The sequence below is a fragment of the Mycteria americana genome, chromosome 7 (assembly GCF_035582795.1).
Source record: "Mycteria americana isolate JAX WOST 10 ecotype Jacksonville Zoo and Gardens chromosome 7, USCA_MyAme_1.0, whole genome shotgun sequence".
Taxonomy (NCBI): Eukaryota; Metazoa; Chordata; class Aves; order Ciconiiformes; family Ciconiidae; genus Mycteria; species Mycteria americana.
Genome location: NC_134371.1, coordinates 18,445,125 through 18,460,635, shown reverse-complemented (window position 1 = coordinate 18,460,635; position 15,511 = coordinate 18,445,125). Strand labels below are relative to the sequence as shown.

Sequence of the window (15,511 nt, the reverse complement as noted above, 5' to 3'; positions counted from 1 at the left end):
CACTGTGAATTCCTTCCTAGCAGACTTGACTGTTAAATAGAAAGGCCTAACACTTTTAAGAAAACAGAATGAAAAAGTCTGTGTGAAATGTGCATTCAGTTTGACGTGGAAAATGATTAGCTGTTTCTGAGGCCGCCTCTTAGGTATAGATTGTGTGCATGTCTTGACAAGATAGGGACAATAATACTCCTAAACACTTTGTGAGTTATTTTGTCAAAATATAACAATTTCAGAAGTCGGGCATCTTACCCTGGACAATGACATACTAAGTTGCTCTGAATGGTAAACTAACCAATGAGGCTGCAATTGCTAGATTTTTTCTATTTATTTTCAAAACACCAAAGGATGCAGTATTTCCTGGACATTAAATTGTAAAGTAGGAGGTTTACTTTTTTTTTTTTTAAAAATGATGTACACATACTGTCAACATTAACCTTGAGCAACTTTTTTCCACAATGTTTTTCTCAAAAACAAGCCTAATCCCATTGCCTTGAAATTCTTTTATTCAGTTCTTCTACAGTTAAGCTTTATGTTCCTGTTCACAGACAACTGGATGTTTTTCTCCAAAGCATACATAGTTTTCAGTTCAGTCAGACTTGTCTGCTCCACACCCCCGTTTTGCAGTGTACAATTCCCACTTGCAGCATTTTCAGTAAACATGGGATCAATTGAGTATACAGAAATAGCTTCTTCTATAAAATTTTCATTAAAAAAATAACAAGTTTTTATTTACAAAGTGTTTGCTACTACAAAGTAATATTTCCTATTGGTTCAAATATACTATTTGCTAATGCCAGTGTTCCTATTAGGAAAGTAAAACTTCATATATGCCTTTTTCTTTATATCTTTGTCAGTGTTTAAAGCACGTAGAATACTACCACATTCTTCTTTATGCTACTCCTAGCCATGTACAATGTGGTAGTAGAAATTAACACTATTTGATCAGGACAAAAAAAATCAGCATAGCTTAATAGCAGTCTTTCTGCAAAAATAAAACTTTATAATTTAAAGGTATTTGGAAAGAAAGAAAGTTATGGAGAATTCAAAAATATGCAGCAAACTGTTTAAAAGATGAATGGGCAACTTAGTCTTTCCCGAAGACACAGGATTTCAGCACAAGAAAAGGGAGAAACATTTCTGCCAAAGTGTTTGTGTGATACTTTATGCCCAGACGTATGTTGGGGGAGGGCAAGAGTAAGACGAGTGGATTAAAAAATTAATTAAAACTTTAAGTCCCATATAGTTAGCATCCTCATAAATTGGAGTTGTCAGTGCTTCTTCTCTTCCCACCCACCATGTTTACAAGCCCGCCTTCGAGCTCAGCACTGAAAGAGGTCATGAAATAGCTTTGTCTGTGACTGGCCTTGTTCTTAAAAAAAAAAAAAAAGAAAAAAAGAAAAAAAAAAGGTTATATTTCATTTAAAAGTTAATGGACTTTCAAGTGGTTTCTGCATTTGAAACATAAAAAGGAAGTGTCTCTACAACTTACTTCCATATAGAATATAGTAGATACTAAAAAGTGCTACTGTAACGGGGGGGATGGATGGCCCTGCCTTTTTTATCCCATACTGCATGTTGCAGCGGCTCCGTAACATTGGTTGATGTGTACGTCAGCACTGACTCATTGCCAAGGGATTCATCTATTGCCAGATCATCCAAGAAGTGCCAACAGACATGTACTGTTGTAAAAACTGTGCCTGTACTTGCTGGCTAGTTACTCCTGATGCGGTGGAGGATATGCCAAGACAGGTTGGTGCCTTGGTCCCAGGGCATTATTTGCAGTCAGGATCTGAGGAACGAGGGTGAACTCATATCCTAGTTCTTACACGTTTGTTCAAAGTAGGATTAATTTTTTTCACAGTAGGTGCTTGTGAGATACAGTGTCATAACATTTGCATATACTTCTCTGAAGTATTTTTCATATATACAGCCTGGCGTTAGAGACAAGGGGATGTGCCAGAAACTTGTGTGATGGGTTCTGATTCAGCTGGCGTTTTCCTAGGGAAATTCTGGGAGATCCACTTAATCCCTGCACTAGTGCAAGCAAATCTACTAATTGTTAAAGTTGCATTAGAGATTTAACAAACCCACCAAAAAAATGGGAGACTGATTTTGTGGACTTAACCTTTTCTGGTCAATGTTTTAACTTTTGTGGCCATTCAGAATAATTGTAGGTGACCTAAAAATTTCAGTGGGAAGGGCTATGGCTATGTGGTGTTTTTTTCTTCTTTGACTGCCTTGCTCTTACGGGTGTGCCATTGCTGCTTCATGGAAGGCACAAGAATCAGACGGTGCTAGCGATTAATTTCTCTGTTTCACTCAGCCTGGATAATGAGAATAGGCTAAAAACAGGTCACTGTTAAAGACTCATTTTGTCTTGGAAAAAGTTTCCTATATACTGCATAGATGAGTGTGATTTACATCTACAACTGGATTTAAATTTTACATAGCTGTTTCCTGCTATCCCACGGTGTTCATATATCTAAAGCGCCTATGCCTGGAGAGCATTAAGTATTTAAGAATGGCATTCAGAGAAGTCAGAACATTAACTGGTTGCCACTTACTCTAGCCAATACAGAATACTAAGAAGAGATGCAAGTCTGGGATACTGGGAGGTTCCTCTATCTGCTTGGAATTATCATGGCCCTCCTACAGATACTGATCTGACCCACGTCAGCCTGCTTTGTTTATTGGAGAGAGGAAAAATTACGTTATTAATTTGCTTCATATTGTTCCTAAGTGAGAGGCTTTCTCCTGAGATTTGGATGGTTAGATCTCAGATGTTTCTTCTGCCCAATTTTGTGCAAGGATTTTTGGTGTCCTGCAGCTTAGGTGGATATCCTAAGTGCTGGTTTCTTGCGTACTGTCAAAAAGTTATAAGCAGAAAGAAAACATTTTGGTTTTGGCTGATCTTTGGGGTAGGCCAGACAAGGTAGGAGTATTAAAGATGTAGAATGAGTATGCACTCTCTAAACAGCTGAGATAAACAGCCCCTTTAGTTGTTACTGTTGGACTGCTTTTATGAGCACTCCCTCACCTAACTGTCAGTACCAGCTGGGTTAGGTATCCATGGATGCCAACTCAAGTAATTAGATTGAACGAGCTAGGAAGTACTTGTGTGAGCAGCTCTAGTGCCACTTGAAAGGATGGTAATACTTAACAGAGGGAATGAACAACTGGGAGTAATGTTGATTGTGGGGATTTTTTTGGCAATATACCTGGGTCCAGGTGAGAATAGTTGCTCACAGCCTCTTAAAAACACTCGCTGGACTAAATTCTAACAGTTAAATAGGAAAGAGATAATCTGATCTGGGAACTTGGTTAAGTCTAAGGAATGAGCATTTCAGGAAGTTTCATGGTATCAGGATTTGGTTATGTGAACACCTGCCAGCAGAAAATTAAGTAGAGCTGTTAACATGCTTGCAAGGGTAAGGGTGTGATAATCAGAAATTACAAATGATTTATTGGCATATTACTTGTAACATAGGTCAGAATTCAAGAAGTGGCATATTTTAAAACACAAAAACTCAGTAAACAGGCCAGTGGTCCTTAGCCTCTTCTTTGTTCCTCAGTAATGCTGCAGTAGGCACTGTTTCCCAGTGCTGAAGGTTGAGATGCCTTTAGCTGTAAAATATACCAGGCCTTGGAGTAACTCAACTGCAGCATTTCTTTCTTTAAAATTAAGCTTGTAGTAAGCAGAAGGACATCACCTCAAAGTATGACTATTACTAGAATTTTTTAAATCAAAAATTTAAAAAGCTCAGATAGTCTTTTCCCAGCTTCATTATATCTGGTTATTTAAAATACTTATGTTCCTGAGAGTCTCTTGCAATGAAAAGAATGTAACGAAATTAGGTGGGTCAGTCAGAAGAGAACTTGTTTTGGTTTGTTCTATACTATATACTATACCCTGTGATTACTAGCTTTTGTTTTTAAATGAATCCAAAACCCAAATGTCTTTAATTCACTAAAAGGAAAGTCTTCTCGATAAACTGCCTGGATTATTTTCAGCTGAAAAGAGCCAGTTAATTATAAAAATGAGTATTTCCCAGTGTTCAAATATGATTGCATTTCAGCCATGCTCTTGAATTAAGATGGTGGATATGGTCAGAAGAAAGAGCACTTGACATTTAAAACCTTAACTGTGGAATTCCAAATTCAAGCATCATTTTATGTATGAACTTGAGGGGTTTGTTTTTCTTTTTAAAAAAAAAGGATTAAAATTTGGTTATTAGGCCTTTTTACATAGTGTTACTTCAGGATGACTTAGCTGATCAACACAAGGCCCTCTGTGGGTATTCTGTGTACTCAGCAATTTCCAGCAGCTCAAAAGGATTAGGAGTATTTGCAAGCTAAACAAAACCCTTAACCAAAATGGAAATATCTACAGTGTGGCTTGTACTAGGTTTAATGAAGTTAGTTAAAATCATACCTTCAGTTAAACTGGTATCATTTGCTTTAGTCTTTACTTAAATATACACACTTTCTTAGATTAGGTGGATTGTTGCCATTAATTCCAGTGTTGAAATGAGAAGACTGGCACACCTGAATACAATTTGAAAAAACAAAATCCACAAACATTATGCCAGAGTTCCACATAATAGAAAGATGCTGTCTCCACTCATTTTTTTCCATCTAGTTTGTGGTGCTGACAAGTTTTTCCAAGTCAAATTTAGATTTTTTTCAAGCACTATAAGTCCAGAAATAAAGCTGTTTACTGCAATATATAAAAAAGCATTTACACACAGCATTATATTGCTTGCAGCCAAGTGCCTTCTGAATGTATAACCAAGAAATAGTATTCCAAGACGCAGAAACATGCCACGCATGACAATTTAAATGTTAACTTTGCCTAGAGATACCATCTAGTACCAGTTGCTACTTGTTTCATACCAATGGATGTCAAGGGTATTGCAGGAGACAGGAGAGGATGATGGTAACTGAATAGAAAATAGGAAAACCAGTCTTGCTAATGACCGTTTTATTCTGGAAAGTATCTGCTGCTGGCTTTCAGAGGGAGGGAAGGCCTGCATGTTGAAGCAACTGAGCACAGCTGCTGCTATTAGCTTAGTGGGAGCTGTGGGGTTGATTAATATTCTCAATCCCTTTGTTACTCGTAATTGCTCAGAGCTCAATTCAGATGCAACAGCTGCATTTTGTGAGGTCCTGCATTTACCTGTTGTGTTTTAGGTTTTTTTTATGTGTGTGGGTTTTTAAAATATGTCAGCTAAGATCAACAAGAATGATTGAAAGGCTTGCCTGTGATCATACATGAGTGACTACGGCTCAATAAGGCCCAAAATTCTCCTAGTTCCCAGACTGTAGTGTAATCACAAGACCGCAGTGCTTTAGTTGAACTTCATCCTCAACTGGAACTTGGCACAAAGAATCCCAAGGAAAGAATTTCCTTTTGAAGTCTCTTCTAAATGTTCTAACTTGTTTTGTCCTTTGTATTCAACTAGTTCAGGAAAAATTACTTTTAAAGTCTTGGTTCAACTGTCTAAATAAATGTTATGTGCTCCTGGATTTTTTTTTTTTTAAGTTGATAGCTTGAAGTTTGCCAGAAAGCAAGTACCTGTGCAGTCTGCTGCTTTGAAGGACATGGACATCAATGGAAGGAAGATATCACTGAAGATCTTCCTCCTGTAAAGCACAAACTGACTGCTAATAAAATACATTCCATTTCTGGGCAGGAAGCATTTTATTGCCAGGTTCTTATAGTTCAAAGTGCTCCTCTTTAGCAATTGTTTAGTGTTTTGCTGGTTTTTCTTTTTACACAGATCTTGAGTGGGAAATGTGAAGAAAGTGTAAAGTTAAATGTGCCCCTAATGTATTGGGGAGGGGGGAATAATAACTTTAGAAAATGTTCCCCTCTTTAAGAGTTCCTTAGGATCCTGCATCTATCAGGTATCTTTGATCTGCCCTCTCCAATGAAAGCTGACTGACAGACAGTTTTTGAAAAAACAATGGGTTTTTAAGAATAAAAGCAATTATGTTTAAATGAAATGTCATTCATGAAGCTGACAATTCCATAGTAATATGCCTGGAGTGTCTGTTACCTTCTCCTCCTCTTATTTCAAGAGTGAGCCACTTCAACCAAGTGCATTGACTCTCTCAGCAAGAATGTTATTTTGTATTTGTAAAGCTTGTCTTCATATAGAGGTAGTGTTACAGATTTGGTTGAAGTGAGGTGGTGTAAATCCCTCAGTCTCCTGTTGCCTGTGAGCCATGAGGACAGTCTTAACAGTCTTGCCCAGAGGGTGAATAACATGGTAGGCATATGAGAATTCTTTTAATTTGTGCACTTGCAACTCATTTGTGTAAGCTAGATAGCTCTACTTGCTCAGTCAAGAGCTATACCTAAATAATGGTGCCGCCCTAACTGCCCCTCAAATGCAGGAGGAGTTCCAGCTATCTGTGAAAAGTTTCTAAGTTTTTAATGCAAACATGCAGGTGTGCTTGTATGCTCCTCACTGTTTCTCCTGTCCTGTATGTAGGTAGTTGTGTGTACAACAGCCAGGGAGCTTTTTAGCTGGAGCCTCAGTTTATCTCACTAGCTCAGGCTTGGTGCTTTTGGATCTCATTGGCTTGAGTGCAGGTTTGTCTGTAAAGGATCAGGTGGACATACACCACACTCTGCGAGCGTAATGGTCATGGCAGTCCAGGGATACAGTTTGCTGCCATTGCTCAAGCAAAGAACAGTATGACAAGCTGCCTAATCTCGTAATGAAATAACAGAGCCAACGTCGTTGAGCTCTGACAGCTAATACACTGGTACTTAGAAACAGGTCAACTATTTACACACAGTATAAAAACTAAAAAGAAGTAATGCTATTTTAAACTGAATTTACCTCATTAAAAATAGTTAACTTCGAGACTAGTTAAAATACTGGATGTTAGAACGCCATGGGAAGAGTACATCTACAGTGTATTTTGCTCTGTTATTCAAGTTTTTATTTTAAAAAGGTCTTTATGATTGCATGTGATGATAACTACAGAACACGGAGCCTCCTGTAGCAAGTCTAATTTAACAGTTCAAATGGGATTCACGTTGTGTAATTTTAGCCACAAATTATTTTAAGAACTGGTTCGATACTACTGTTTTTCAAAGGCGCATCAAGGCGAGTGCAACAGAAGTTCATTTTAAGAAAGTTAGTCTATCATAATCCAAGCTGACTAGAATACAAAACATGAAATGATGTATTGTTGAAATTTAATTTTTTTCCCCAAGAACCTCAACCTATGACTTTAAAACCTATGACTGCCCACCCTGCATTTCAAAATACTGTCTTGAAAACATGCTGCCTGAGATCCTTAACATAGAGGCCTTTTTTAAAAAAAAACCAACACATGCTATAAAATCAAAGGGATTATAAAGTTAGAATAGTAAAGGAGAAGCTATACTGGATACACCACAATCTAGAAATACAATTTTTAAACTTTTTTTCCTTGAAAAAAGCTGGTGCAGACAATACTGCTGTTTTTATCCTGACTGTTTAATAATGGCTAAGAATAATCACTTATTTATAATAAATTAGGTCTGCAGTATAAATGAACATATGAACCTTTCAAAAGAGACATACTATTGTTACTTTTAGAGTATCTAAAATGGATTTAAACTATTTCAAGATTCATTTAATCACTTGCAATTTATATTACTTTAAGAATCTTCTATACAGCAAGTTGAACAGAAAAAAGCAAACATTCTAACAGCCCCCTTTCCCTAGAACAATTTTCATATAAGATAGTTTTAAATAGCTATTTTAGCGCATTCGCGTGCGCTCTCTCTCCCCCTTTTTCTAAAGGTAGCACAGCCAAAAGACAATGCAAGAACTGGCATTTGTTGACCGACTCTGTTTTCTTCTCCATCTGGTAAAGATAAGGGGAAGACAGAGACTTGAGACAGAATGTCCCCAAATGGAAAATGTGAACTTGATGTTTACTTTGCCAAATCTCCAGGGACTTTGTTCTTTTCCTTGGTTATAGTTGATAAAAAACAGTTTGTTCTGTGTCTGCATGTCACTCTGTGTTCAGTTGCAAGAAGTTTTAAATTTCAGCTGTGGATGAATGTGTTTTGAAGCTTCCATTTTGCTTCACTGAACACAGTGCAAACCAAGGCAAGAAACTTAAGTAAAATCCAAACAGGAGCTCCCATTAAGAATATTTATGAGCAGCATTTTGTATATTCCGTTTTCTACTGTCCTTATTCTGGAGAGGAAGAATCCTCATCTTCATCCTCTTCATCTTCATCATTGAATGAGCATGGAGTTTCTCCCCGTGATTCAGAGTAGCGTGATGTTGCACTGCTGGACTGTTGACTGCTAGGGGCAAGAAACTGCCCAGTTGCTAAGGCCACTTCAGCGTCCAAACACAACCCTGGATTCTCACTATCAAAATAACAGAAATGTCGAAATTTAGAGGATTTCTTGTGAAGTTTTAAGCTTTCTTTTTGGCCTCAGCTTTTCCTTTCATTAAAGAAATGCTACTAACAAGGAAAAATCCAAAAGCTTTAGATTTAACACAGCTAATAGTTATGAAAACTGCTAAAATATGGGGAAGTCGCATAAAAAAAAAAATTATTGGGTGGCTTTTTTTTCATAACCAACTAGTAGAATTGATCAAGCCAAAGAAAGCTTAAAGAATAAATCCATCACAGTTTTGTCAATACACAGAAATGTTTGCAATATGAAATTAAGCTATTAAATGCCATGAGGAAGAACCTGTTCCAGAATAATCCCTCTGTCCATTTTTTAAGGTACAGGTAACTGCCCAAGAAAGGTATGGTTGTTGAGGTGTTTTTTGGATTGGGGTGGTGGTGGTTGTTTTTTGGTTGGTTGGTTGGTTTTTAATTTAAAATTATGATTAGACTGTGTGGACTAAAATTCTTTAATGAGAGCTTAAGCAGTAGTGCATTTAGACACCAAACGTTCCTTTGTATTCTTCAGAAGTATTATCAGGCTTTTTTTCACACATAATTACCTATTTGTAGTCCATGCCCAGGCAGGAATTTAAGGTTAATTAGGAAAACTCTGTCCTTATTATAAAGGGCTTAGAAGTGATTCTATTCTTTTGAAACATAGATACAAAATAGCTAGTATGTTCAAAATTCAAAGCATGTTGATTTGACCTTTCAAATACAATTATCAAGGAAGACACAATAAGAGATTTTTTCACAATCAAAAATCAACCATAATAGAAAACATCTCATTTCCTGCATGTGAATGGTATGAAATAGTGAGATTACTGAAAGTACCACCAGCATATATCGTTATCCTTGAATAAAAAATGATTTTATTTACCTTGATTTAGCATCAGAAGTGCCTCCTGCTACCTCTAAATGTGAAACTGCTTGTGCTGAACTTGAAAGTAACCCTTGGTTTATCCATGAAAATCCTGCAGACATATCTAGAAGAAAGCATAATTGTATTTATGATAGTTACTTAAATTTTTTCTTCCTTTTACAATCTTAAACTTTGCATTCTCTTTGCAGTTAGGATTCCTTAGTTTAGAAAAGAAGGTACCAGTAGCTCAAATTGATTTTATACTGTAGATGTGTCTTGTTTAATTAAGATGAAATTTTACACACACACACACACACACCCACCCACCCACCCACCCACCCACCCACCCCACCAGTGTTTGTGGATGCGCTCAAGCCTTGCAATCCCTCACACTCAGAACTGTGGTTATTTCTATGAAGCTTTTCCCTCTGCCTGAAGAGAATTCACACTGCAGATGACCCTGGCTAGTAGCCGTATGTAATCGCAGGTACCTGAAATAGTTTTAGAGTCCTTCATGGAAACTTACTGCTACAGATTGATCCTATCAAATGCCCCAACAGCTCTAAGTGCCTTTGCTGTTGCTCTTGGTGAAGGTATAAATGGAGCTGTACTTGTCAGGATTGGAGATACTGCAATGAAGCCACCAAGGCAGTATACATTTCAGTCGTGCGTGTTCTGATGGCCAAAGGGAGTTTCATCTTGGTGGTCTCATAGCTGGCTGTAATACAGCCTCCTAATCCATTCTGACACTGAATAGAGATGGCAATCAGCTGTGGACATGAAGAGACCATGTCAAAGGTCTTGTGCCAAGAGTATGAAAGAGAGAGGCTGTTGTACACTGCATGTGTGATATGTAAATCAGTCTCCTCCCTAGGGATGGACAGGAAATTTTAAGATTAAAATGGTCTTGCAATAGTGCTGAATTCCTTGAGGTAATTTGTTAAATGCCCTCTGAGGGACATGAATGGGTTACTTACGACGCTCATAGTACTTGTTTGCTAATTCCCTAACAAATAATGCTTGTCAGTTGTTTCCAGTTACGCACATTTCTGCCAAGCAAATCAGGAAAACAAGTCCATTGACCCAATTACACTTATGGGATTTGGGGGGGAGGGGGGAGGGGGATTGTTTGTAATTTGTTTCTTAGATAAGGTGTTTCTATTAACCTACCCAAAGTCCATCTCAACACAAAGTTAAAATAAAGTTATATCAGGACTGTCTAGTTTTTTTTTCATGGTGCCTGCCTGTGGTTCCAGCTGGATGCATTAAACCAGGAGTTACAGTCCTCACTATTATTTTCTGTGCCTAAGCAAACCTCTGTTCTGTACAGCACCATGGCAGTAAAATGGGATTGTACTATTTGTATTTTATCTAGAATTGTTCTATAATAGCAGATAAGAGGAATAATTAAATGTGTTTGTTACATACGCTTTCTCATTTGTCCTTCTGTGTTCTTGTTAAGCTTTGGCTCTGTAAGATTTGAGTTTACTGCCTAGCAGAGGGACTGTTTTAAGCAGGTTGTCCCAGCCACATAAATTGGCTCACCATCCACTGGGATTCACAGGCTACCTTGTTTTGCGCTGTGGAGACTTGTTAGCAGTGAAGTATTTAAATGACACGTTACAAAGCAAGGCTAGGAAGGCTGATGTTCTTGCCAGCAGAGTCTTTGGAACATGACAGAAAACATGAGTAAATGGCAGCTTTACGGTGATCTGCGAGGATGGAATAGATGAGAATAGTTGAATATGGACATAGCTGGATGGCTTTTATTAAGATTGCCCTAAGTGCAGGTTTGTTTTTACAGAGAACATGTTCTGACAGTCTCCTCCTGTCTTTGCAGGAGGAGGCTGAACCATTCAGAATGACTGCACTGTAGATTAATAAAGTGGATTAAAGATTATCACAGTGTTGTTTCCTGGTCTTTTGAAGGGGTGTACCTGTGTGTACATGCTTAATATTCCAGAAAAATAACAAGGCACTGCTAGTAATCTTGTGTTTTATTAACGTTTTGGGTAACAGCTAGTTAGCTTTTCTTTTTGAAGAGCGAAGTGAAGGGAAGTATGGATTTTACACATAAGGCAGAAAGAAGGGTCATAGATGCATATCCCTGCCTTGCACTTTCATTACCTCATATTTCTAAATTCTGTTTTCCAGTGGGCTCTGAGGAGCCAGGGGAAAGAGGAAGTTTGTGAAAGATGGGGGGTTTAAGAAGCCATTTCCTGTCTGGAAAGGACTGTCAAAACAGAATCTGCCTACAATGAGAAGAGTTACTACTTCTAGCAGAGTAGATGAATTACTAATAGCTACACTTATGAACCACAGAAAGCAGCTTGGAAAAAACTTCCCAAGGTGGTACAGTCCAATCTAAGAGTGGCATCCTTATTATGAACTAGGCATATCTTGCAGGAGATATACTTGGTAGATATTTGTACTTTAGATGAGAAGGCTCTAAAGGAACACCCTCAGTAGCCTGTAGTAGTTAATGCAAAAGTAAAAGTGCTGCATAGGATTATTGTTGATAGCTGAACATGTTCTTTCATTCAGTTCCAACTCCAGCCCATTTTCCAGTCAAGGCTTGTTATGCAGGTAGATGGCAGAGCACTTCTTCATGCAGCGAAGAACTAGAGAAGTGTTGTAATCTAGAGGTCCTAAACTGCACCACTCTGCCCACTGCTTTAGTGGCATACATACAAGTGGGATGGTGTTACCACAACTATTAGTGCCTCAGAATTTTTATTTCCTGCTTTTTTTAATATGTAGTCTCCTTTCTAGGAGTGAGGACTCAACTGACAAAGGCAGGCCTTGGTTTTGCATTAACTGCCCGTAGTATATGCAGGGCTTAAAAGGCACAGGATGTTACTTTGGATATGGTTCTACAAGAGTTTATGCTTGTCTCAATCAGTGGCATCTTTCTGTTCATCCAGCAATCTCACTCCCTCTTTTACACCTGAACTGTTCTGGTTTGAGCCCTTAGCTAGATAGTTCTACATGCTAAATTGTCAGAAACTCCTCTGCCAGATAAAAAGCCTGCAGTTTAGTACCCTGAACCAGCTCACGAAGAGGGCAAAGGAAAGTAACTGTGTCAAAATGAAGAAATGGGCAGCAATGTATAATTAGGATCGTGACCCTGGGATGCCATCTTAAGCTGGTGCAAGCGTCGTGCTAGAAATAACGTTGCTCCTTCCATAGTAAGAAGCTGGCAAGTATTGTGGTTGTAGCGCAGTCTGTTGTATGTCCATCACTTTTTCTGGATTACTGACTTAGCTAAAGCAACACTTCAGTGTTAACTTTTACTGTAAGTTATGGTTAAGCTGCTGTACCCTCTACTCTTGCTCCCTTTTGGGAAACTAGAAAAAGTAAGGTCAAATCATGTCAGTTTTAGAAGTCTGCATCAATTATGACAATCAAGCAACAGAAAAGTGTGTTACAAATATCATTTAAGATATACATAATATTTTTCTTTATGGTGTTAATATGCCTTAGCTTCTGCTGATTTCAATTGCAGTCTGACACCTGAGGATCATACCAATGTAGTGCTTAAAATACGTATTAAAAACATTTTAGCAACACTTTTTTGCTAAAACATCATGAAACCTATAGAAAACCTAGAAGACACTACTTTTATCAAATTAGGGCACTTGAAGAATGGCTAAAACACATGATCCTCCGGCAAAGAAAATACACTAATACGGTTTTGATGCACACAACAGCAGTTCAGCAGTTCCAAGCAAATTATTTGGCATGTTTAACGCAACTAGAAGTTACTTTTTGTTTTAAAGCTGAGATGGTCCAAGTTTTTTTGTCAATCTTAAGTATCTTTCATTGAACTGGTTTAGACTTGGATTCTTCCAACTGTTTCTCCAGTCCTATTAGCAAGCATTACAATACAAACTATTGTTAGTGTTTGGAAGTCAGTAATTATCTGAAAAAAAGATGACCAGGCTAAGGTCAAACTAACATTGTACAGGAAATGACTTACCTACTTAGACATATTACAACAGGACTGGTTTCTACAGCAGTTGAGTTCATGGAGTCAGCTAGTGTGGGAGAACTTTGATCTTGATTGTAATAAATTTACTCAGTGAATAAATAAGAGACCTTGATTTGCTTTTCTTGTATAGTAGTAATTGAAGCCAATGTACTTAAAAGTGCCATCATGAGCGCTATGGAAGTAACCATGAATTCTGAAAACCAGTGATGAGCCTTCCATTTTACCACTCTTGCAGTGTAAGAAACAATGTCTAAAGACTGCTAAGGTTAAAATGGGAAGTTATACTTAACCGAAAATATGTCATCAGGCAAATGCTGGCTTTTAAAGCATTATGCAAAACATTTAAATCTGTTCCCCTTATTTTCCAGTTACTGCCATTAGAAACCTCTACTATGCAATTCATACTCTTAACTGTAGGTTTGTGTTGTGGAATTAAGTAGCAAGCAACAGATAGAAAAAACCTTTAAAATAAATGTACATGCTGTAGTAACAATACTTCTGGACTAATTTTTTCAGAGGCTGAAACAGCTGAATGTAACCCATGTCTGAAAAGTACATTACTTGCCTCAATGCATTTTGAGTAAAAAATAAAAGCAATACATTTCTTACGATTAAAATTCTAGATAGGTTTCTGGCTGCTGGTCTGCTACTACAGAAATAACCCTAATCACAACATTCTTTAAGAATATGCTATCTTAGAAGCTGTTTTTTTCTGTTTAGTTCCTTTGAAACAGAGTACTAATTATTTCTCACTTGCACAGGAACATCACGGTTGTTTTGCCTTTAATGCTTTCAATAAAAAACCCTGCCAGTAGTACATTGGTGTGACTGAATTTTTTTCAAAGGAAACTCAAATGAACTACTAATCGCTAGTTTAGACATGTCATTTTATTGCTTAATCTTTAAAAGCTGGTTTTGCTCAGTAAATAGTGTAACAACACAGGTTTTTTTGCAAATGTAAAGAAATCCTATTCTCTGAAGATAAATTAATGCAGGTTTAAAATGAAATAGAAATTTTAGTTTGCTCCTCAATACACGGGAGCAATTAAGTAACTTGAAGACTGCAACAATATTAAAAGATGTGGGTTCTGCTCCTTTCCCCTTTTTTACACTGGTGGTAAATCATGTGGTAAATATTTTTTAGTTGAATGAGCCTGCAAGGAACAAATCAAGATGTCTTTCAACTTCTCTTTTTGGCAGCAGTGCAGCCTTATAAAGACTTGGTGTATAATTTCAAAATTGACCAAAATTAAAATATGAAATGTTAGTTTTAAACCCCACAGGACAAGGGGACCAGGAAAACACAAACAATTGTTGATAAACATAAGCACATTTGATGTAGTTTGAAATGTTAAGCCATTTAAAATGTACTAATTTTAATGAATGTAATTGAATTCTAATTTATATCCAGAAGTGTTTTGACATCACAAATTTTAAGAAACTGTTTCATTCTTAATTCTCTCACATAATAAAATCAAGAATACAAACACACACATTCAGCTTCCTGACTACTTAACTATATTTTTCCTAGCAAAACAAAATAGCATTTTTAATATAAAGCCTGCATTTAAGAGATCCTGACATGAAGATTAAATGTTGCCAACAGAAGGGAATCAACTTTAGGAAAGTTTTAAAAAAATTAAGTCAAACGTTTGAAGTTTCCAACCTCCCTGTGTGAAAGACAGAGTTTTATGCTACTGTAATTTAAACAAGACCAAAGCCTAGGTAGTAGAGAAGTCAGGGCAATAGCTTTATTCCCTCTTTCCTCAAAAATCAAGGTCTGTATACAGGAATTCACTGGGTAACACTTCCTTTATAGATGAAGTACCTCCAGAAACTTGAAAAAAGTTGGGCTAAGCTTAAGCTTTAGGCAGAGCAAGAAGAATGCAGTCTGACAATGACTAAAGGAAGTGATTACAAATTTTAGCAGCTCTAGTCCAATGATGCAACACTGAAGGAGATCTAGGTTTGCGTCTAAGTGTGACCATCATACTAAGTGAACAGTCATACTGTTCAAACAGTATGACTAGGGGAGGTAAAAGTCTCTGCATGGGACACCTGTCCTGGAACTCTTTGGAGCCTCTTGCTTTATTCAGAGAAGCTCTGTTCTCAGATGGCACCTGCTGGCCATGTGTTTTATCTAAGTATCACTGTTTTACATGTTGAATAAGTGGGGAAATGACTGGACACAGGAGAGCCTACCATCCATGTACTGAGGGTACATCGTGCATGTCTACAT

The 15,511-nt window shown here is 37.4% G+C and overlaps 2 protein-coding genes across 8 annotated transcripts in view; one reads left to right on the top strand and one right to left on the bottom strand.

Annotated features, from left to right (window-relative positions):
* The window catches only part of ATP1B3 (ATPase Na+/K+ transporting subunit beta 3), a 50,036-nt gene extending 41,806 nt beyond the window's left edge, over window positions 1–8,230 (top strand). The window contains exon 7 of the mRNA XM_075507253.1: window positions 5,543–8,230. Within this exon, the coding sequence (XP_075363368.1) occupies window positions 5,543–5,554 (12 nt within the window). The 3' untranslated portion in view covers window positions 5,555–8,230. The remainder of the gene's footprint in view (window positions 1–5,542) is intronic.
* The window catches only part of TFDP2 (transcription factor Dp-2), a 64,518-nt gene continuing 50,407 nt past the window's right edge, over window positions 1,401–15,511 (bottom strand). For all 7 annotated transcript variants that reach the window (XM_075507246.1, XM_075507245.1, XM_075507248.1 and 4 more), the window contains 2 exons: window positions 9,300–9,405; window positions 1,401–8,387 (listed from right to left, as the gene is read on the bottom strand). In XM_075507246.1, the coding sequence (XP_075363361.1) occupies window positions 8,204–8,387; window positions 9,300–9,405 (290 nt within the window). In that variant the 3' untranslated portion in view covers window positions 1,401–8,203. The remainder of the gene's footprint in view (window positions 8,388–9,299; window positions 9,406–15,511) is intronic.